The following is a 22,843-nucleotide window of genomic DNA, read 5'->3' as shown; positions in this document are numbered from 1 at the left end:
GAGAGAGAGAGAGAGACCCCGAGAGAGAGAGAGAGAGACCCCGAGAGAGAGAGAGAGAGACCCCGAGAGAGAGAGACCCCGAGAGAGAGAGAGAGAGACTGACCCCGAGAGAGAGAGAGAGAGAGACCCAGCGCACGAGGTGGCACATCTAGGGGGGTCAGGGAGGAGAGAGCGTGCAGGGGTTCCGGGGAGGGAGAGTGCGTTGGGGAGAATGCGAGGGAAGTTTGCAGAGCAGCACTCTGTGCTGTGTCAGCCCTTACCTGTGAAGTGTAAGACCTCTGCCCACTGCTTACACACGTACACCCGGATATCAGTGCCACCCACGGCCAGGTAGGTGCCACTCTGGTCAAAGGTCAAGCATTTCACCTGCAGGGGAGCAAAGTTCAAAGGTGAGGGTGGGTAAGACCAATAGTGTCCAGCCGCGCCACTCCTCGTAATTGGGGGCAGAAAGGACAGAGGGAATTTCTCCCGGGGTCTCCCGGGGCCCTGGGTCAGCGGAGACTGGCCCTGAGCAAACACTCTGCCCATGAAGATAGAACACAGCAGCTCAGAGAGAAACAGAGAGGGCTGGAGGGGGTCACGTCTCGAGCTGTGGGGTGGGGGAGAGTCACGCCTCGAGCTTGGGGGGGGGGGGGGGGGGGACAGAGTGACGCCTCGAGCTCAGGGTGGGGGACTGGGGGTGGGGGCGGATCCACGTCTCGAGGTCAGGGGAGGGGGTGGGGGTGGGGGGAAAGAGTCACGTCTCGAGCTCGGGGGTGGTAGGGGTTGGGGGGGGGGGGGGCGGTTTCCATTCCCAGTCAGGCAGATTGGTGCTGACTTGTTCTGGGTTCACGGTTTATTCAAGGCAGCCAATGGCAGAGACAGAGATACTCTCAAACTGACCACAACACCCACATGGGCTCCACGGACAAAAGCCTTCCGGAAAGTTCTATAATGCAGCAATCAATCAGCATGCAGCAAGCTCCCACACCCAGGTATCCAAAAACCACCCAGATTGTTGTCTATTATCACATCACATGTAGGAAGTGGGTGATACATCACTCCCTCGGCACTGACCCTCTGACAGTGCGGCGCTCCCTCAGCACTGACCCTCTGACAGTGCGGCGCTCCCTCAGCACTGACCCTCTGACAGCGCGGCACTCCCTCAGCACTGACCCTCTGACAGTGCGGCACTCCCTCAGCACTGACCCTCTCACAGTGCGGCGCTCCCTCAGCACTGACCCTCTGACAGTGCGGCGCTCCCTCAGCACCGACCCTCTGACAGTGCGGCACTCCCTCAGCACTGACCCTCTGACAGTGCGGCACTCCCTCAGCACTGACCCTCTCACAGTGCGGCACTCCCTCAGCACTGACCCTCTCACAGTGCGGCGCTCCCTCAGCACTGACCCTCTCACAGTGCGGCGCTCCCTCAGCACTGACCCTCTGACAGTGCGGCGCTCCCTCAGCACTGACCCTCTGACAGTGCGGCGCTCCCTCAGCACTGACCCTCTGACAGTGCGGCGCTCCCTCAGCACTGACCCTCTGACAGTGCAGCGCTCCCTCAGCACTGACCCTCTGACAGTGCGGCACTCCCTCAGCACTGACCCTCTGACAGTGCGGCGCTCCCTCCGCACCGACCCTCTGACAGTGCGGCACTCCCTCAGCACTGACCCTCTGACAGTGCAGCACTCCCTCAGCACTGACCCTCTGACAGTGCAGCACTCCCTCAGCACTGACCCTCTGACAGTGCAGCACTCCCTCAGCACTGACCCTCTGACAGTGCGGCACTCCCTCAGCACTGACCCTCTGACAGTGCGGCACTCCCTGAGTGTCAGTAATGGGGGGTGGGGGGGGCGGTGGGCAGATGGAGGGAGTCTTACCTCGTAATGTTCGTCGAGCTGGATGGTTTTGAAGTTCTTGAGCTTGCGCAAGTCCCAGAGTTTGACCTGAGAGTCATCAGCCGCGGTTGCTAGGTAGTAACCGTTCTCCGAGAAGGCGATACTGGTGATTGGTCCAGAGTGACCGGGGAAATTGGCCACATTCGTCCGTTCCTGCGGTTGGGGGGGGGGGGGGGGGAAGCGAGGGATACGACAGTGAGGAGGGAATAACTACCGTCCCACCCTCCCTCCATCACACACACACACCCCCCCACACCCAAATGTCCCTCCGTCACACACACCCCCCAACGCCCAAATGTCCCTCCGTCACACACCCCCCAACGCCCAAATGTCCCTCCGTCACACACACACACCCCCCAACGCCCAAATGTCCCTCCGTCACACACCCCCCCCACGCCCAAATGTCCCTCCGTCACACACACACACCCCCCCACACCCAAATGTCCCTCCGTCACACACACCCCCCAACGCCCAAATGTCCCTCCGTCACACACACCCCCCAACGCCCAAATGTCCCTCCATCACACATTGGGTAGCAAATGTGGTCCCGTTGTTCAAAAAAGGTAGTAGGGATAACCCTGGGAATTATAGGCCAGTGAGTTTGACGTCGGTGGTAGGGAAGTTAATGGAAAAAATACTTAGGGGTAGGATGTATGAGCATTTGGAGCGTTGCGATCTGATTAGGGATACGCAACATGGCTTTGTTAGAGGGAGGTCTTGCCTTACGAATCTGGTGGAATTCTTTGAGGAGGTGACAAAAACGGTTGACGATGGGAGAGCCGTTGATGTCATCTACATGGATTTCAGTAAGGCGTTTGACAAAGTCCCTCACGGTAGGCTGGTAGAAAAGGTTAAGGCGCATGGGATACGAGGTCAGGTAGTTAGGTGGATTGAGAACTGGTTGGGAAATAGGAGACAGAGGGTAGTTGTGGAGGGTACCTTGTCGGGCTGGAGGCCAGTGACCAGTGGTGTGCCGCAGGGCTCGGTACTGGGACCTCTCCTCTTTGTAGTCTACATAAATGACTTAGAAGAGGGAGTAGGTGGTGTGATCAGCAAGTTTGCTGATGACACCAAGATGGCAGGGTTGGCGGGTACAGAACTGGATTGTCAGGTGATACAACATGATATAGATAGGTTGGTGCAGTGGGCAGATAGGTGGCAGATGGCATTTAATCCTGACAAATGCGAGGTGATGCATTTTGGAAGGAATAATGCAGAGAGGAGTTATGTGATAAAAGGTAGGCCGATTAGGAGTATAGACATACAGAGGGACCTGGGAGTGCAGGTTCACAAATCCATGAAGGTTGTGTCACAAGTGGAGAACGTTGTTAGGAAGGCTTATGGGATGTTAGCCTTTATAGGAAGGGGCTTAGAGTATAAAAGCTGCCGTCTAATGCTTCAGTTATACAGAACGTTGGTTAGACCGCATTTGGAGTACTGCGTCCAGTTCTGGTCACCTTATTACCGGAAGGACGTGGAGTCTCTGGAAAGGGTGCAGAGGAGGTTTACCAGGATGTTGCCTGGCATGGGGGGACTGGGTTACGAGGAGAGACTGAAGAGACTGGGGCTATTCTCCTTGGAAAGAAGGAGATTGAGAGGGGACATGATAGAGGTATATAAGATACTGAAGGGAATAGATAGAGTTAATAGTGAGAGACTGCTCCCTAGACTGGGTACGAACACAAGAGGTCATCAATTAAGGGTGAGGGGGGGGAGGTATAATTTGGAGGTAAGAGGAAGGTTCTTTACACAGAGAGTTGTGGGGGTCTGGAATGCGCTACCGAGTAGGGTGGTGGAGGCAGGCACGTTGGACTCGTTTAAGATGCAGTTAGATAGGCATATGAGTGAAACGGGAATGGAGGGATATGGTAGGGGCTATTAAATAGGGTAAACCTCGGGAGACACCGGAAGGGCAGGCTGTATAACTAATATGTTTTGTCTTTATTCCACAGGTGGAGGTCCACCTCGTGTCAAGCGAGGGGCATGCACACGGCAGGTTGTGCGTGGGCTGCTCTTGGAAGTCCAGGAGTGGCCTAGTACTTCATGTCGGTGTGTGTGCTTGATCGTGGACCGATAGACGGGCTCCACAACAGCTCAGTGACTAGCACTGCTGGCTGTGCAGATACATGGATTTGGGCCTGTGTCTGTGGGAGTTTGCGCATTCTCCCTGTGGTTGCGTGGGTTTCCTCCGGGCGCTCCGGTTTCCTCCCACACCCCAAAGATGTGCTCTTAGGCTAATTGGTTTCCACCAAATTGACACTATTTCTTCCCTGAATCTGACTGAGTAGGGTCCCATTCGTAGACATGCAGGGTAGAATAGGTGTAGGGCGATGCGGCGGCGCGGGCTCGTTGGGCCGAAGGGCCTGTTTCCCGTGCTGGGTTGTTCTTTGTTCACACACACACACCCCCCCACACCCAAATGTCCCTCAGTCACACACACCCCCCAACGCCCAAATGTCCCTCCGTCACACACACCCCCCACGCCCAAATGTCCCTCCATCACACACACACACCCCCCCACACCCAAATGTCCCTCAGTCACACACACCCCCCAACGCCCAAATGTCCCTCCGTCACACACCCCCCCCAACGCCCAAATGTCCCTCCGTCACACACACACACCCCCCAACGCCCAAATGTCCCTCCGTCACACACCCCCCCCACGCCCAAATGTCCCTCCGTCACACACACACACCCCCCCACACCCAAATGTCCCTCCGTCACACACACCCCCCAACGCCCAAATGTCCCTCCGTCACACACACCCCCCAACGCCCAAATGTCCCTCCGTCACACACACACACCCCCCCACACCCAAATGTCCCTCCGTCACACACACCCCCCACGCCCAAATGTCCCTCCGTCACACACACACACCCCCCCACACCCAAATGTCCCTCCGTCACACACACCCCCCAACGCCCAAATGTCCCTCCGTCACACACACACACCCCCCCACACCCAAATGTCCCTCCGTCACACACACACCCCCCCCCACACCCAAATGTCCCTCCGTCACACACCACCCCCCCCACACCCAAATGTCCCTCCGTCACACACACCCCCCCCCACGCACAAATGTCCCTCTGTCACACACACCCCCCCCCACGCCCAAATGTCCCTCCGTCACACACACACCCCCCCACGCCCAAATGTCCCTCCGTCACACACACTCCCCCCCACGCCCAAATGTCCCTCCGTCACACACACACCCCCCCACGCCCAAATGTCCCTCTGTCACACACACTCCCCCCCCACACCCAAATGTCTCTCCGTCACACACACACACCCCCCCGCGCCCAAATGTCCCTCCGTCACACACCCCCCCCACGCCCAAATGTCTCTCCGCCACACACACACCCCCCACGCCCAAATGTCCCTCTGCCACACACACCCCCCCCACGCCCAAATGTCCCTCCGTCTCACACACACCCCCCCACGCCCAAATGTCCCTCTGTCACACACACTCCCCCCCCACACCCAAATGTCCCTCCGTCACACACACCCCCCCCCACGCACAAATGTCCCTCTGTCACACACACCCCCCACGCCCAAATGTCCCTCCGTCACACACACTCCCCCCCCACGCCCAAATGTCCCTCCGTCACACACACACCCCCCCACGCCCAAATGTCTCTCCGTCACACACACCCCCCCTCGCCCAAATGTCTCTCCGCCACACACACCCCCCCCACGCCCAAATGTCTCTCCGTCACACACACACACCCCCCCCACGCCCAAATGTCTCTCCGTCACACACACACCCCCCCCCACGCCCAAATGTCCCTCCGTCACACACACACCCCCCCACGCCCAAATGTCCCTCCGTCACACACACTCCCCCCCCACGCCCAAATGTCCCTCCGTCACACACACACCCCCCCACGCCCAAACGTCCCTCCGTCACACACACACCCCCCAACGCCCAAATGTCCCTCTGCCACACACACCCCCCCACGCCCAAATGTCCCTCCGTCACACACACCCCCCCCACGCCCAAATGTCCCTCCGTCTCACACACACACCCCCCCACGCCCAAATGTCCCTCTGCCACACACACCCCCCCCCACGCCCAAATGTCCCTCCGTCTCACACACACCCCCACGCCCAAATGTCCCTCCGTCACACACACACCCCCCCACACCCAAATGGCCTCGCCCTGGCAGCCATCTCCTAAAAGTCAGCCCATTGACCAATCGCTTGTGGTTGTTTGAAAATAAATGTTCCCCTGACCATGGGCCTGCCAAAGGAGGTCAACACTTCAGCCCAGAGAGAGTTGGCTCCATTGTCCACTCAGAGCCAAGAAGTCAGGGAATTCACCAATTGGCAGCCCAGGATGCTTGGCTTGTGGCCTTGGCCAATCAGAGACTCCAGTTTCAGTGCCTCAGCCAATCGCAGAGTACATGGCTTGGGGCCTTGGCCAACTGCAGAGTCCTTGATTCAATGCCTCAACCAATCAGATTGACACTGGCATAAGGACACTGGCCAATCAAGTTCTGGGGCTTGGGTATCGGCCAATCATAGGGCACAGGGGAGCAGCCAATTGGTGGAATAGAAATTGGGCCAGTGGCCAATAACTACACCTGAGCATGAGGCACCAGCCAATGGGGTGCAGGGATGGCCATTGGGAGACTGCCCAATGGGGTGCAGCGATGGCCACTGACCAATGGGGTGTAGGGATCAGCACTGGGACATTGGCAATGGGGTGTTGGGATGGATATTGGGATACTAGCCAATGGGATGCTGGGATGACCATTGGGAGACTGCCCAATGGGATGTCAGGATAGCCATTGGGAAGCCAGCCGGAGACACACTGATGTAGCTGATCCAGGGATGGGGCTGGGATAGCCCTAGGGTTCCACACACCAGCTCTGTCGAGTTCCAATCGCAGACCCCCAGTGCCCTGCCCCCACTTACCTTCAAATCCCAAATCTTGATCTGTGAGTCAATGGTGCCCGTACCGAAGATAAGACCATCAGGGTGGAACTGTGCACAGGTCAGGGCTGGGGACAGAGGGAGGGAAGAGGACACAGCAGGTTCATAAATGATGGTCCAGTAATGAACGGCCAAAACACGCCCTCCTTAAACTCTGCTCCAAACATGGACAGTTCTAGCCCATTGGCAAAGCACAGGTGGACACTGTGCCCACCCTGGCAAGGCTCCAGAGTCCTATTGCAATAGCCCATGGGTTTAACCACCCCACAACCTCAATTTGGCACGTCCGCCTCGACTCTCACCAACGCACCATCGAAAGGATCCTGTCCAGATGTATCATAACTTGGGAGCTTCAGGTTCGAGGTGTCCAGATCACCAACAACCTGTTCTGGTCCCCCTCATGCTGACACTATAGTTAAGAAAGCCCCACCAATGCCTCTACTTTCTCAGAAGACTAAGGAACTTTGGTACGTCCACTATGACTCTCACCAACTTTTACAGATGCCCCATAGAAAGCATTCTTTCTGGTTGTATCACAGCTCGGTCTGGGCTCCTGCTCTGCCCAAGACCGCAAGGAACTACAAAGGGTGGTGAATGTAGCCCAATCCATCACACAAACCAGCCTCCCATCCATTGACTCTGTCTACACTTCCCGCTGCCTCGGGGAAAAGCAGCCGGCATAATCAAGGACCCCCCCCCACGCAGCCCAAAAATTTTCTCTTCCACCTTCTTCCTTCGGGTAAAAGATACAAAAGTCTGAGGTCCCGTACCGACCGACTCAAGAACAGCTTCTTCCCTGCTGCTGTCAGACTTTTGAATGGACCTACCTCGCATTAAGCTGATCTTTCTCTACACCCTCGCTGTGACTGTAACACTACATTCTACACCCTCTCCTTTCCTTCTCTATGAACAGTATGCTCTGTCTGTACAACGCGCAAGAAACAATACTTGTCACTGTATCCCAATACGTGACAATAATAAATCTAATAAGCTGTTAATTCCGGAAACAATTCCTAACTAGAACATTTCCTGATTTAACATTTCTTTCCCACACTGACGAAGGGTCATCCAGACTGGAAGTGTTGGCTCTATTCTCGCTCCACAGATGCTGCCAGACCTGCCAACATTTTCTGTTTTTGTCCAATATAACAGAATAGAAGCTGGCCATTCAGCCCATCAGCTCCATGCTGGTTTTTTCTGTCTGTACAAGCCCCACCTCTCCCCCCCACCCCCTTCTCCTCCTCCCTGACCTCCCACATCTGCCTCTTTTCCCAGTCCTTTCTTGCTCAGGTATATCCAGCTCCCCCGAAACACAGTGATACCATTCACCTCCATCGCATCCAGAGGGCGCGAGCTCCACATTTACCCACCCCCCGCCCACCACCCCAACAAGACAAAGTGGTTTCTCCTGAATCTCCACCCCTCACTCCCAAACCCGACTGGATTTATCAGAACCATAAGATATGGGAGCTGCATGAGGCCACTCGGCCCATCAAGTCCATTCTGCCATAGATGATAAACTCCTCAACCCCATTCTCCCACTTTTTCCCCCATAACCATTGATCCCCTTATTAATCAAGAACCTATCTCTGTCTTAAAGACACTCAGTCACCATGGCCTCCTCTGTGGCAAAGAGTTCCACAGATTCACCGCCCTCTGGTTGAAGAAACCCCTCCTTATCTCAGTTCTAAAGGGTCGTCCCTTTATTCTGAGGCCACGTCCTCTGATCCGAGGCTCTCTGATTAATGGGAACATCTTCCCCACATCCACTCTATCCAGGCCTTTCAGTATTCTGGAAGTTTCCATAGGATAATCAGTGGGTCCCTTCCGTCCCCACCTTGGACAGATGCCATTATGTTTGTATTGCCTCTCCTTACTTTTTAATTGATTCCTGGGACACGGGGGTCACTGGCTGGGTCAGTATTTATTGCCCATCCCCAGTTGCCCCTTGGAGGGTGGTTGAGAGTCACCCACATTGCTGTGTCTCTGGAGTCCCATGTAGGCCAGACCGGGGTAAGGACGGCAGATTTCCTTCCCTAAAGGGAACCAGATGGGTTTTTCCCACAATGGGTCATCAGTAGATTCTTAATCCCAGATTTTTTAAATTGGATTTAAATTCCACCATCTGCCGTGGTGGGATTCGAACCCGGGTCCTCAGGACATTAGCTGAGTTTCTGGATTAATAGTCTGGGGATAATACCACTGGGCCATCGCCTGACCTTATTCCTTCTTCCAACTTGCATCATCTCCCACCTCTCTGCATCGAATTAGAGTCCCTACAGTGCAGGAGGTGGCCATTCGGCCCACTGAGTCTCCACTGACCACGATCCCACCCAGGTTCCTATTCCCGTAACCTCATGTATTTACCCTGACATGAAGGGACAGTTTAGAATCCATCCAACCAGCACGTCTTTGGATTGTGGGAGGAAACCCACTCAGACATGGGGAGAACGTGCAGACAGCGACCCAAGCTGGGACTTGAACCCGGGTCCCTGGCGCTGTGAGGCAGCAGTGCCAACCACAGTGTCACCCTTTCTTCATGCTACTTGCCCACCCATTCTGCCTCCCCTATCTGTGTCACGGTTGGGTAAACTGGCATCACCACCCCGTTCTTTGCCACGTCCACCAGTGCTTACCACATCCAGCCACTTCATCTGTCACCTTTGTCAGAACACGACCTAATCGGATATCAGAGAATGCCCAATACTGCGGAGAGAGAGAGAATCCAGTTAACACAGACAGGCTCGTAGTGTTTTCCGCGGAGCAGAGAAGACGCTTCCATTCGTTGCAGGCAAGCATCTGAGCGCACAGCCTCGGGGTAAAGGGATAATCCTTTCGAACCGAGACAAGGAGAGATTTCTTCCGTCAGAGGGCAGTGATTCTGAGTATATTTAAGACAGAGATAGATAAGTTCTTGATCGGTAAGATGATCAAAGGTTATGGGGAAAAGGCGGGAGAATGGGCTTGAGAAAATTATTCGTGGCGGAGCAGGCTTGATGGGCTGAATGGCCTAATTCTGCTCCCATATCTTCCGCTTTGTGATTCTGTGCTATCACGATATTCGATGTCTGAGGGAGGACTGGACTGCTTTAAGATGTGCGTTTTGTTAAAGACGGTCGGTTTGTCTGGAGGGAACGCATCAGATGCTGTAATGCAGGATGATCACTCCCTTTCAGCCATGTAAGTTCATTAAAAATCTACTGATCACTATGAAACCATTGTCAATTGTTGGAAAAACGCATCTGGTTCACTAATGTCCTTTTAGGGAAGGAAATCTGCCGTCCTTACCCGCTCTGGCCTACATGTGACTCTAGAGCCACAGCAACGTGGGTGACTCTCAACTGCCCTCAAATGACCGAGCGAGACACTCAGATCAAGGGGCAACTAGGGATGGGCAATAAATGGTGGCCCAGCCAGCAACACCCAGAACCCACAAATAAATAAAAAAGAGCTTATTTAACAGAAGGTTTAAAGAGCTTTTGTTATCAAAGAAAAGGACCCTTGATTAAAGTAAGGGGAAGAATTAGGTTGGTAGCTAAGAGAAACAGCTTTCAGAGTTCAGTTGCTGCAGAGGGATGTTTAAAGATAGCGGTCTACAAGCTGCACTCTCTACAAAACTCCTCTCTGGAAGCTCCATAGCTGTTAACACAGGTTAAAGCAAACATGCTTTATATTACAGAGCTGGTGGTGCTGCAAGTCTTAAAGCATATCAAGGTAGATAAATCCCTGGGACCTGATGAAGTGAATTCCAGGGAGACTAGGGAGGAACTTGCAGGTCCCTCAGCAGAGATATTTGAATCATCGATAGTCACAGTGAGGTGCCTGAAGATTGAAGGGTGGCAAATGTTGCGTCTTTGTTTAAAAAGGGCTGCAGGGAAAAGCCTGGGAACTACAGGCCAGTGAGCCTCATCTCTGGCGCATCATCGACAGGCATTTAGAGATGCAAGGACTGATGAGGGACAGTCAGCATGGCTTTGTGAGTGGAAAATCATGTCTCACAAATTTGAGTTTTTTGAAGGAGTAACCAAGAAGATAGATGAGGGCAGTGCAGTAGATGTTGTCTACATGGACTTTAACAAAGCCTTTGACAAGGTATCGCATGGAAGGTTGTTGCATAAGGTTAAATCTCATAGGATCCAGGGTGAGGTATCAAAGTGGATACAAAATTGGCTTCTTGACAGAAGCTGGAGGGTGGTTGTAGAAAGTGCTTTTTCAAACTGGAGGTCTGTGACCAGCAGTGTGCCTCAGGGATCAGTGTTGGGCCCACTGTTATTTGTCATTTATATGAATGGTTTGGATTATATCGGAGATACGATTCGTAAGTTTGCAGATGACATCAAGATTGGTGACATAGTAGACATTGAAGAAGGTTATCTAGGATTGCAGCTGGATCTTGATCAATTGGGCCAGTGGGCTGACGAATGGCAGATGGAGTTTAATTTAGATAAATGCGAGGTGATGCATTTTGGTCGATTGAACCAGGACAGGACTTACTCAGTTAATGGGAGGTCACTGGGGAGAGTTACAGAACAAAGAGATCGAGGGGTACAGGTTCATAGCTCCTTGAAAGTGGAGTCACAGGTGGACAGAGTGGTGAAGAAGGCATTCGGCATGCTTGGTTTCATCGGTCAGAACACTGAATACAGGAGTTGGGACGTCTTGTTGAAGTTGTACAAGACATTGGTAAGGCCACACTTGGAATACTGTGTACAGTTCCGGTCACCCTATTATAGAAAGAATATTATTAAACTAGAAAGAGTGCAGAAAAGATTTACTAGGATGCTACTGGGACTTGATGGATTGAGTTATAAGGAGAGGCTAGAAAGACTGGGACTTTTTTCTCTGGAGTGTAGGAGGCTGAGGAGTGAACTTAGAGGTCTATAAAATAATGAGGGGCACAGATCAGCTAGATAGTCAATATCTTTGCCCAAAGGTAGGGGAGTCTAAAACTAGAGGGCATAGGTTTAAGGTGAGAGGGGAGAGATACAAAAGTGTCCTGAGGGGCAATTTTTTCACACAGAGGGTGGTGAGTGTCTGGAACAAGCTGCCAGAGGCAGTAGAGGTGGGTACAATTTTGTCTTTTAAAAAGCATTTAGACAGTTACATGGGTACAATGGGTATAAGAACATAAGAAATAGGAGCAGGAGTAGGCCATCTGGCCCTTCGAGCCTGCCCCGCCATTCAATAAGATCATGGCTGATCTGTCATGGCTCAGTTCCACATTCCCGCCCTCTCCCCATAACCCTTAATCCCCTCTCTTACCAAAAACCCATCAACCCGCGTCTTAAAACTATTTAGCGAGGTAGCCTCCACCACTTCAACGGGCAGAGAATTCCAGAGATTCACCACCCTTTGAGTGAAGAAATTCTTCCTCAACTCCGTTCTAAACCGACCCCCCCCCCTTATCTTGAGACTGTGCCCCCTAGTCCTACTGTCCTTTCTGAGCGGGAAGAGCCTCTCCACCTCTATCCTATCCATCCCATTCATCATCTTATACGTCTCAATGAGATCTCCCCTCATTCTTCTAAACTCTAACGAGTACAAGCCTAGTTTATTCAGCCTCTCCTCATAGCTCAACCCCCTCAACTCCGGCATCAGCCTAGTAAACCTCCTCTGCACTCCCTCCAAGGCCAAAATATCCTTGCGTAAGTACAGCGCCCAAAACTGCACACAGTACTCCAGCTGCGGCCTCACCAGTGCCCTATACAGCTGCAGCAAGACCTCCCTACTTTTATATTCAATCCCCCTCGCTATGAAGGCCAGCATCCCATTCGCCTTCCTGACCACCTGCTGCGCCTGCAAGCTGGGTTTTTGCGACTCATGCACAAGGACCCCGAGGTCCCTCTGCACTGTCGCCTGCTGCAGTTTTTCTCCACGTAAGTAATAGTCCTTCCTACCATTCTTCCTACCAAAGTGGACCACCTCACACTTGCCAACATTAAATTCCATTTGCCAGTTCCTGGCCCATTCACCCAGCCTATCTAGATCCTTCTGCAGACTCTCCACACCCTCCGCGCAATTTGCTGTTCCTCCAATCTTGGTGTCATCAGCAAATTTCGACACCATACACTCGGTTCCCTCCTCCAGATCATCTATATAAATGGTAAATAGCTGAGGCCCCAGCACCGACCCCTGGGGCACTCCACTAGTCACCAACCGCCAATCCGAATAGCACCCACTGACCCCCACTCTCTGCCTCCTATTTGACAACCAGTCCTCTATCCACGCTAACACCCTACCCCTAACTCCATGTCCCCTGACCTTCTGCAATAACCTGTGAGGTACCTTGTCAAATGCCTTCTGAAAATCAAGAAAGACCACATCCACCGACTCTCCTCTATCCACCGCCCTAGACACATCCTCATAGATCTCCAATAAATTTGTCAGACACGACTTCCCCTTAATGAAACCGTGCTGTGTCTGCTCTATCAAGCAATTCCCCTCAAGATGCCTCACTATTTCCTCCTTGATGACGGATTCTAACATTTTACCGACAACAGACGTTAAACTAACCGGCCTATAATTCCCCGCCTTTTGCCTGGCACCCTTCTTAAACAACGGCGTAACATTAGCCGCTTTCCAATCTTCCGGCACTTCCCCGGAATCCAGCGACGTCTGGAAAATAACCACCAAGGCATCCACTATCACCTGCGCCATTTCTTTCAGAACCCTCGGATGCATTCCATCCGGTCCTGGGGACTTGTCCACAATCAGTCCCTCCAGTCTGTCGCGCACCGCCTCTCTAGTAACAGTAATGTCATTGAGACCCTCCAGTCCTACCACCTTTCCATCTCTAACACCCGGCAAATTATTCACGTCCTCCTCCGTGAAGACCGAAACAAAAAAGTTATTCAAGACATCAGCCATTTCCCCATCCCCTACCACTAAGTCCCCCTTCTCATCCTCTAAGGGTCCAATGTTCACCCTAGCCAGCCTCTTCCTTTTTATATACTTATAAAAACTCTTGCTTTTTTTTTATATTAAGCGCTAGCCCAGCTTCATAGTTTCTCCTACCCTTCTTTATCAATTTCTTTGTCAATCTTTGTTGACATTTAAATAAAGCGATATAGGCTAAATGGGACTAACCAAACGGGCATTTGCAATTAGCTTAGGGGCAGCATGGACAGAAATACTGTTTCCATGCTGTAAATCTTTGTGACTCTAAGCCTGGAGTTGCTAACTATTTTTAAAGAAGTGGTTAAGGGAAATATTGCTCAATTGGAACTGTATTATGATAAGTTGCGTTTGTCTCTTTTCATATTCATTGACTGTTTGAGGGTTATGAGTTAAGCTGTTTCATTTTCCGGGCACAATGGTTAGCACAGCTGCCTCACAGTGCCAGGACTCAGGTTTGATTCACGGCTCGGGTGACTGTCGGTATAGAGATTGCACATTCTCCCCGTGACTGCGTGGGTTTCCTCCCACACTCCAAAGGTGTGCAGGTAAAGTAAGTTAGTGGGTTAAATATGTCGGGTGAAGGGAAAGGGCCTATTTGTGTTCCGCTGTGTGTGTATTCTGCAGGGTAAGGATCAGTCGCTGCGTATTCAGCAGGGTAAGGATCAGTCGCTGCGCATTCAGCAGGGTGAGGATCAGTCGCTGCGTATTCAGCAGGGTAAGGATCAGTCGCTGCGCATTCAGCAGGGTAAGGATCAGTCGCTGCGCATTCAGCAGGGTAAGGATCAGTCGCTGCGCATTCAGCAGGGTAAGGATCAGTCGCTGCGCATTCAGCAGGGTAAGGATCAGTCGCTGCGCATTCAGCAGGGTAAGGATCAGTCGCTGCGTATTCAGCAGGGTAAGGATCAGTCGCTGCGTATTCAGCAGGGTAAGGATTAGTCACTGTGTATAAGTGTACCCAAAGTACAGACCACCCCCTCCCTCCAACTCCAAGGCCAACCGTGTCCCCTCACCTGGTCATCTGAAGCACTCAGCAGGTAGTCCCCAGTAGCGTGGAGACTGAGGCCGGTGACAGCTCCCTCGTGCGCCCGCACCACCTGCACACAGGACGTGGTGGAGACTGACCAGATGCGGATGGTCGTGTCTGGTGAGGCGGAGAAGACGATATTCTGCCGGCGGAGGGAAACAGGAGAGTCACGGTTAGTTATTTCAGTCTGAGGCTAAGCAAGACTCCAGCAGCCGTGACACGCAGTGACAGAGAAGGGGGAGAGGGGCCTCACCTCGCTGGGGTGGAATACCACACTGGTGACCTTCTTGCCGTGACCTTTCAGCGTGGCCAGGATCTGCTCCGAGTTCTTATCAAACACCACCACATTCTTGTCTGCACCGCCTACAGTGGAGAGAGAGAGAGACACAAAGTGATCAGAGAGCGGGTGCGAAGGGTGGGGAAGGGGACTCGGGGGGTGCAGAGGGGGAAGCTGGGCGAAGACCGGAGGTGCAGTGGGGCAAAGAGAGAGAGAGAGACAACAGGAATCGCTGGAAATGACATCAGATTAACTAGGCCGGAGTCAAGGCCTTGGATTTTCCTGCTCTCCACATCGGGGACTCAGTCCTGCAAGGCGGGGAGTGATATTAAGCTAACTCGGTACTAGGCCGTGTGTTTGATGGCCTCAGTACCACACGCTGAGGTCAGGCTAACTCAGCATTAGGCTGAGAAAGCCACCAATGCCTCTAATTTCTCGGGAGGCCAAGGAAATTCAGCATGTCCACTGCCACTCTCACCAATGTACCAAAGAAAGCATCCTTTCCAGATGTATTATAACTTGGTAGCTTCAGGTTTCTAGGTGTCCAGATCACTAACAATCTGTCCTGGTCCCCCCATGCCAATGCTATCGTTAAAAAACCCCACCAACGCCTCTACTTTCTCAGAAGACCAAGGAAATTTGGCATGTCAGCTACAACTCTCACCAACTTTTACAGATGCCCCATAGAAAGCATTCTTTCTGGTTGTATCACAGCTTGGTCTGGGCTCCTGCTCTGCCCAAGACCACAAGGAACTACAAAAGGTTGTGAATGTAGCCCAATCCATCACACAAACCAGCCTCCCATCCATTGACTCTGTCCACACTTCCCACTGCCTCGGGAAAAGCAGCCAAGATAATTAAGGACCCCACACACCCCGGACATTCTCTCTCCCACCTTCTTCCGTCGGGTAAAAGATACAAAAGTCTGAGGTCACGTACCGACCGACTCAAGAACAGCTTCCTCCCTGCTGCTGTCAGACTTTTGAATGGATTTACCTTAGATTAAGTTGATTTTTCTCCACACCCTCGCTGTGACTGTAACACTACATTCTGCACCCTCTCCTTTCCTTTTCTATGAATAGTATGCTTTGTCTGTGCAGCACATAAGAAACAATACTTTTCACTGTGTCCCAATACATGTGACAGCAATAAATAAAATCAGAGATCAGACAGGTGGTCTGCTCGTGTCTCCGAAGCAGGCCCGAGTGGGTAGGGGATTGATTGGAAGTATTGTTGCAACTATACGAGGCATTGGTGAAGCCACACCTGGAGTATTGTGCACAGTTTTGGTCCCCATATTCGAGGAAAGATGTCGTGGAATTGGAGGCAGTTCAGAGGAGGTTCGCTAGATTGATTCGAGATGAGGGGTTTGTCCGTATAAAGGATTGAACAGTTCAGGCCAACACTCTCTGGAATTTAGAAGAATGAGGGGAGATCAAATTGAGATATATGAGATGATAAAAGGTCTAGATAAGGTAGATTTGGGGCAGATGCTTCTTGCGGGATATTCTAAGACAAGAGGTCATAGTCTTAGGGTAAGGGTGGGCAAATTTAAAACAGTTGAAGAGCAACTACTTCTCCCAAAGTGTTGTGAATCTGTGGAATTCACTCCCCCAGGTGCAGCGGGTACTAGGACAGTGAGTAAGTTGAAGGAGGAATTAGACAGATTTTTAATTGGGAATGGGTTGAAGAGTTCTGGGGAGAAGGAAAGAAAATGGGGATGAGGAGCACATCAGCCATGGCGGAGCTGGCTCGATGGGCCAAATGGCCTAATTCTGCTCCTGTACCCGATGAATTTATGATTGTGGGAAACCCGACAGAATTAAAACATATCACACCTACCAGTAAGGACCTTGGCAGTGTCCGATGGGCAAAGGTCAAGTGCCAAAATACCGGGCACGCTGGCACTGTGTAAACCCTGCAAACCAGAGAGTTAGAGAGAGAGCAGTCAGGGGGAGAGTATCACTAACTCAAACCACAGAGAGAGAGCAGGGGGAGGGTATCATTAACTCAAACCAGAGAGAGAGAGCGCAGCAGGGGGAGAGTATCATTAACTCAAACCAGAGAGAGAGAGAGAGAGCAGGGGGAGGGGCGCGGGGCGGGGAGGGGGGAGGGGCGCGGGGGAGCGCGTGGGTGGAGTGGGGTGGGATGTGGTGGGGAGTGCGCAGTTGGGGTGGGGGGAATGAGAGGGGGAGCGTGCATCTGGGTGTGGGTGGGGCGTGGGAGCTGGGCAGCGCAGTCATGGGGGGGGCATCACCAGTTCTGAGCATCATGCCAAAAATCGCCGCGATTCACAGTGACATCTCCAAGGACAAGAGGCCATTCAGCATTCTCTCTCGTTCAACACCATCCCAGCTCATCACCAATCACAACACTCGGTCCCTTCCCCTCCCCCACATCCATATCCCTCTCTGTAACCTCCTCCAGTCCCTACACTCCCTCCCTATCCCCGAAACCTCCTCCAGCCCCTACACCCCCTCCCTATCTCTGTAACCTCCTCCAGACCCCCTACACCTCCCTCCCTATCTCTGTAACCTCCTCCAGCCCCTACACCCCTCCCTATCCCCGAAACCTCCTCCAGCCCCTACACCCCTCCCTATCCCCGAAACCTCCTCCAGCCCCTACACCCCCTCCCTATCTCTGTAACTTCCTCCAGCCCCTACACCCCCTCCCTATCTCTGTAACCTCCTCCAGCCCCTACACCCCTCCCTATCTCTGTAACCTCCTCCAGCCCCCTACACCCCTCCCTATCTCTGTAACCTCCTCCAGCCCCTACACCCCTCCCTATCTCTGTAACCTCCTCCAGCCCCTACACCCCCTCCCTATCTCTGTAACCTCCTCCAGCCCCTACACCCCCTCCCTATCTCTGTAACCTCCTCCAGCCCCTACACCCCTCCCTATCTCTGTAACCTCCTCCAGCCCCTACACCCCTCCCTATCTCTGTAACCTCCTCCAGCCCCTACACCCCTCCCTATCTCTGTAACCTCCTCCAGCCCCCTACACCCCTCCCTATCTCTGTAACTTCCTCCAGCCCCTACACCCCCTCCCTATCTCTGTAACCTCCTCCAGAACCCCTACACCTCCCTCCCTATCTCTGTAACCTCCTCCAGCCCCTACACCCCTCCCTATCTCTGTAACCCCCTCCAGACCCCCTACACCTCCCTCCCTATCTCTGTAACCTCCTCCAGTCCCTACACCCCTCCCTATCTCTGTAACCTCCTCCAGCCCCCTACACCCCTCCCTATCTCTGTAACCTCCTCCAGCCCCTACACCCCCTCCCTATCTCTGTAACTTCCTCCAGCCCCTACACCCCCTCCCTATCTCTGTAACCTCCTCCAGCCCCTACACCCCTCCCTATCTCTGTAACCTCCTCCAGCCCCTACACCCCTCCCTATCTCTGTAACTTCCTCCAGCCCCTACACCCCCTCCCTATCTCTGTAACCTCCTCCAGCCCCTACACCCCCTCCCTATCTCTGTAACCTCCTCCAGCCCCTACACCCCTCCCTATCTCTAATCTCCTCCAGCCCTTACACCCCCTATCTCTGTAACCTCCTCCAGTCCCTACACCCCTCCCTATCTCTGTAACCTCCTCCAGCCCCTACACCCCCCCTCCCTATCTCTGTAACCTCCTCCAGTCCCTACACCCCTCCCTATCTCTGTAACCTCCTCCAGTCCCTACACCCCTCCCTATCTCTGTAACCTCCTCCAGCCCCTACATCCCTCCCTATCTCTGTAACCCCCTCCCGCCCCCTACACCCCCTCCCTATCTCTGTAACCTCCTCCAGTCCCTACACCCCCTCTCTATCTCTGTAAATTCCTCCAGCCCCTACACCCCCTCCCTATCTCTGTAACCTCCTCCAGTCCCTACACCCCTCCCTATCTCTGTAACCTCCTCCAGTCCCTACACCCCCTCCCTATCTCTGTAACCTCCTCCAGTCCCTACACCCCCTCCCTATCTCTGCAACCTCCTCCAGCCCCTACGCCCCCTCCCTATCTCTGTAACCTCCTCCAGCGCCTGCACCCCCTCCCTATCTCTGTAACCTCCTCCAGTCCCTACACCCCCTCCCTATCTCTGCAACCTCCTCCAGCCCCCTACACCCCCTCCCTATCTCTGTAACCTCCTCCAACCCCGCCTACACCCCCTCCCTATCTCTGTAACCTCCTCCAGTCCCTACACCCCCTCCCTATCTCTGCAACCTCCTCCAGCCCCTACACCCCCTCCCTATCTCTGTAACCCTTCCAGACCCTACAGCCCTCCCTATCTCTGTAACCTCCTCCAGCCCCTACACCCCCTCCCTATCTCTGTAACTTCCTCCAGCCCCTACACCCCCTCCCTATCTCTGTAACTTCCTCCAGCCCCTACACCCCCTCCCTATCTCTGTAACCTCCTCCAGCGTCTACAGCCCTCCCTATCTCTGTAACCCTTCCAGACCCTACACCCCTCCCGATCTCTGCACCCTCCGTGATCTCTGCACTCCTCTGATTCTGGCCTCTCGAGAATTGCTGAGCTGGAGTTCCCTCCCTGAACCTCTCTGCCTCTATTTAAAGAGACATTTCTGAAAACCACCTATTTTGACTGAGCCTTTGGTCCCTGTCTCCTCCTGGTTCGGGCTCAGATTATTTCAATAACGTTCACTGGGATGTTAACCACTGTACACCAGAAGGGTTATATAAATGCAAATTATTCTTATTAAGATGATGTCCAGCTCGAACTTACCACATGGGAAGCCACCTGTCTGTACTTGCTGAGATCTTCCCCTCTCACCAGTTCCTCCGGGACAGTCTTGCCTCGCTGCAGAACAACAGAAATTTACAACACGTCAGTTCCACACGCCCACTCCCCTTTGTATAAAATGGTCAGTCCCACACGGCCACCCTCCAGCACCCCCCCCCCCCAGTGTTTATGAAATAGACCGCCCACATGGGGCAGGGGAGGAGCGTGTGGGGGGGGCGGCGAGGAGGCCTGAGGGGCACAAGGGACCAATGGTGAGGTGGCCGGAGGGGGGGCCGAACAAGGGTGGGGGCACCTTTGCAAGGAATTAGTTACACAGCTTGGGGGGGGGTTGATAGAGTTGTCATTACTGAGATGTGGTTCCAAGGTGAGCCAGGATGGGAACACAACATTGAGGCCTAAACAGTGATTGGCAAGGACAGACAGAAAGGAGAAGATGGTGGAATTGCAATGTCGGTCAAAGCTGATATTGGTACGATACCGAGGAAAGATATTAGCTTGGGGACCGTGGAATCTGTGCGGATCAACTTAAATAACAAGGGGCAAAAACATTGGTGTGGGTGGGATACAGAACCTCAGCGGTAATGGGGGAAATGCATTAGACAGGAAAGCACCTGTGATAATGGGCGATGTTAATCTGCGTACAGACCGGGAGGCAGACTAGACCCAGTGCAATAGCGGAGGAATTTCTGGAGTGCGTACAGGGTGGTCTGTAACAATACACTGAGGAACCAACAAGGGAGACCGGCCACCTTGGACTGGGTGCTGTGCAATGAGAAAGAATTAATGGGCTGAGAGAGAACCCTTTGGGAAGAGTGATCATAATATGGGGGAATTCTGTGTCAAGGTGGATAATGATGGAGCTGATTCTGAGTCCAGGGTCCTGAATCTCAGTGAAGATAACCATGACAATATGAGGCATGAACTGGCCATGATGAACTGGGAAACATTACTGAAAGGAAAGACAGCGTTTAAAGAATGAATAGGTGATGAACACCAGAAGCTATTTATTCCTATTTGACACAAGAGCGGTCAGGGAATTGTGGCCAAACCATGGCCTAGAAGGGAAATTAAAGACAGCATCAAATTCGAGGAAGGATAGAAACTGGCAAGAAAATCAGCGGGCCTGAGGATTGGGAGCAGTTTAGAATTCAGCAAAGGAGAACCAAGCGATTAAGAAGGTCCATTGTTTGCTGGAGCAGACGAGTGAAGGAGCAGAGAGACAGATAAGAAATTCTGTTTAACCTGTTTAAATAAGTTTAAAGCACTTTCGTAGTAAGAACCTACCTTGTAGAACTGTTTAAATCATTTAAAAGCATTTTCGCGGGCTTTTTGTATCTACCGCTTTAAGAATTCTAAGGGAGTGGATAGCAGGGAGTTGTGGGGGAGCAGGCTTTTAAAACAGTGCCAGGTTTAAAAGGAGGTCTGGTGTAGACAGCGGGCAGCGGAGTGAGAGGGAAGCAGAGTGAGCTATTAGGGCTTAGGAGCAAAAGGGCTGGGGAGAAAAGGGCCAGGTAAGTTTGCGTTGAATTTGTTCAATATTACTACAGGGAATAATGGAGGGGCACGTGATGTGCTGTTTCTGTATGATGTGGGAGCTGGTGGACCACAGGGTCCTTCCATGTGACCATGTCTGCAGTAAGTGCAGGTTGCTGGAGGAGCTCCAGCTCAAGGTAGATGAGCTGGCCTCTGAGCTACAGACACTGAGGCTCATCAGGGGGAGGGAGGGTGCCATTGTCAATGGGGTGCAAGAGACATCCACCACCCCCCCAGACTGGCTAACTCTAAGGGTCAGGAACAGGAGGGGGCTGCTGAGAGGAAGGAGGGTGGGGACCAAATGCCTCAGCCTCTCAATCTGCATAACAGGTTTGAGGTTCTTGCTTCCAGTGTGGACGAGAACGAGGGCTGTGAGCTTGGTGAGCAAACTGCACATGGTACAGTGATGCAGACACAGGTCATAGGCAAAGAGGTGAAAAGGAACGTAGTAGTAATTGGGGATAGTGCGGTTAAGGGTATTGACACTGTCCTTTGTCACAATAACAAAGTGCACAGAAGGGTGTGTTCTCTGCCTGGTGCTCGGGTCCGGGATGTCGCATCTGGGCTGCAGAGGAACCTGGAACGGGAGGGTGAGAATCCGGTCGTTGTTGTACATGTGGGTGCCGACGACGTAGGCAAAATGCAAACTGAGGATCTGGGGAGGGAGTTTGAAAAGCTGGGAATGGAATTAAAAAGTAAAACCGACAGGGTGGTTATCTCTGGACTACTGCCTGAACCGAGTGCAGACGGGCGTAGGGTTGATAGGATTAAGGAAGTGAATGGGTGGCTCAGGGATTGGTGTGGGAGGAATGGGTTTGAATTTATGGGACATTGGCATCAGTGTTGGGGTAGGTGGGACCTGTTCAGGTGGGATGGGGTCGGTCTGAACCGTGCTGGGTCCAGAGTCCTGGCGAATCGTGTAGATAGGACTGTAGTTAGGGCTTTAAACTAATTGGGGGGGGGGGTGCGAGGGTAGGTGACATTACGGGGTCTAAAGTAGAGGGTGCAGGTAAGGGAGGAGGCCAAGGATGTCCCAATAATAAATGGAGTAGGGGGCGTGAGTATGGTTGGTGGTGTTCTGGCAAATAGGGTACAGGTGAAGGCTGGGATGAAGGCACTTTATCTGAATGCACGAAGCATTCGGAATAAAGTGGATGAGCTGGTGGCGCAGATCAGCACAAATGGATATGATCTGGTGGCCATTACAGAGACATGGCTGCAAGGTGACAGGGACTGGGAGTTGAATGTCCAGGGGTATCAAGTGTTTAGAAAGGATAGACGGGAGGAAAAAGGTGGGGGGGAGGGGGGCGCGTAGCTCTGCTGATTAAGGATAGCATCAGGGTGGTAGCAAGGGATGATATAGGAACCAAAGAGCAGAAAGTGGAATCGTTGTGGGTGGAGATTAGGAACAGCAAAGGGGGGAAGACGCTGGTGGGTGTCGTCTATAGGCCCCCGAATAATGATCTGGAGGTGGGGCAGGCTGTTAACGCGCAAATAAGTGCGGCATGCAGAAATGGGACGGTGATAGTTATGGGGGATTTCAATCTACATATTGATTGGTCGAC

At 52.8% G+C, this 22,843-nt stretch overlaps 1 protein-coding gene across 1 annotated transcript in view; it reads right to left on the bottom strand.

The window, feature by feature from the left end:
- Positions 1 to 225: 225 nt before the first annotated feature.
- prpf19 (pre-mRNA processing factor 19) overlaps positions 226 to 22,843 on the bottom strand; it is a 43,853-nt gene continuing 21,235 nt past the window's right edge. Inside the window, exons 8-15 of the mRNA XM_080184086.1 lie at positions 19,728 to 19,802; positions 16,853 to 16,928; positions 14,987 to 15,096; positions 14,720 to 14,875; positions 9,449 to 9,518; positions 6,795 to 6,880; positions 1,860 to 2,030; positions 226 to 366 (exon numbers count right to left, since the gene is read on the bottom strand). Coding sequence (XP_080040212.1) covers positions 250 to 366; positions 1,860 to 2,030; positions 6,795 to 6,880; positions 9,449 to 9,518; positions 14,720 to 14,875; positions 14,987 to 15,096; positions 16,853 to 16,928; positions 19,728 to 19,802 — 861 coding nt within the window. The 3' untranslated portion in view covers positions 226 to 249. The remainder of the gene's footprint in view (positions 367 to 1,859; positions 2,031 to 6,794; positions 6,881 to 9,448; positions 9,519 to 14,719; positions 14,876 to 14,986; positions 15,097 to 16,852; positions 16,929 to 19,727; positions 19,803 to 22,843) is intronic.

Source organism: Carcharhinus amblyrhynchos, unplaced genomic scaffold (genome assembly GCF_965287045.1).
Source record: "Carcharhinus amblyrhynchos unplaced genomic scaffold, sCarAmb.v2.hapA scaffold_551, whole genome shotgun sequence".
Taxonomy (NCBI): domain Eukaryota; kingdom Metazoa; phylum Chordata; class Chondrichthyes; order Carcharhiniformes; family Carcharhinidae; genus Carcharhinus; species Carcharhinus amblyrhynchos.
Note: the sequence above shows the minus strand (reverse complement) of the source record. Positions and strands in the feature narration are given on the sequence as shown.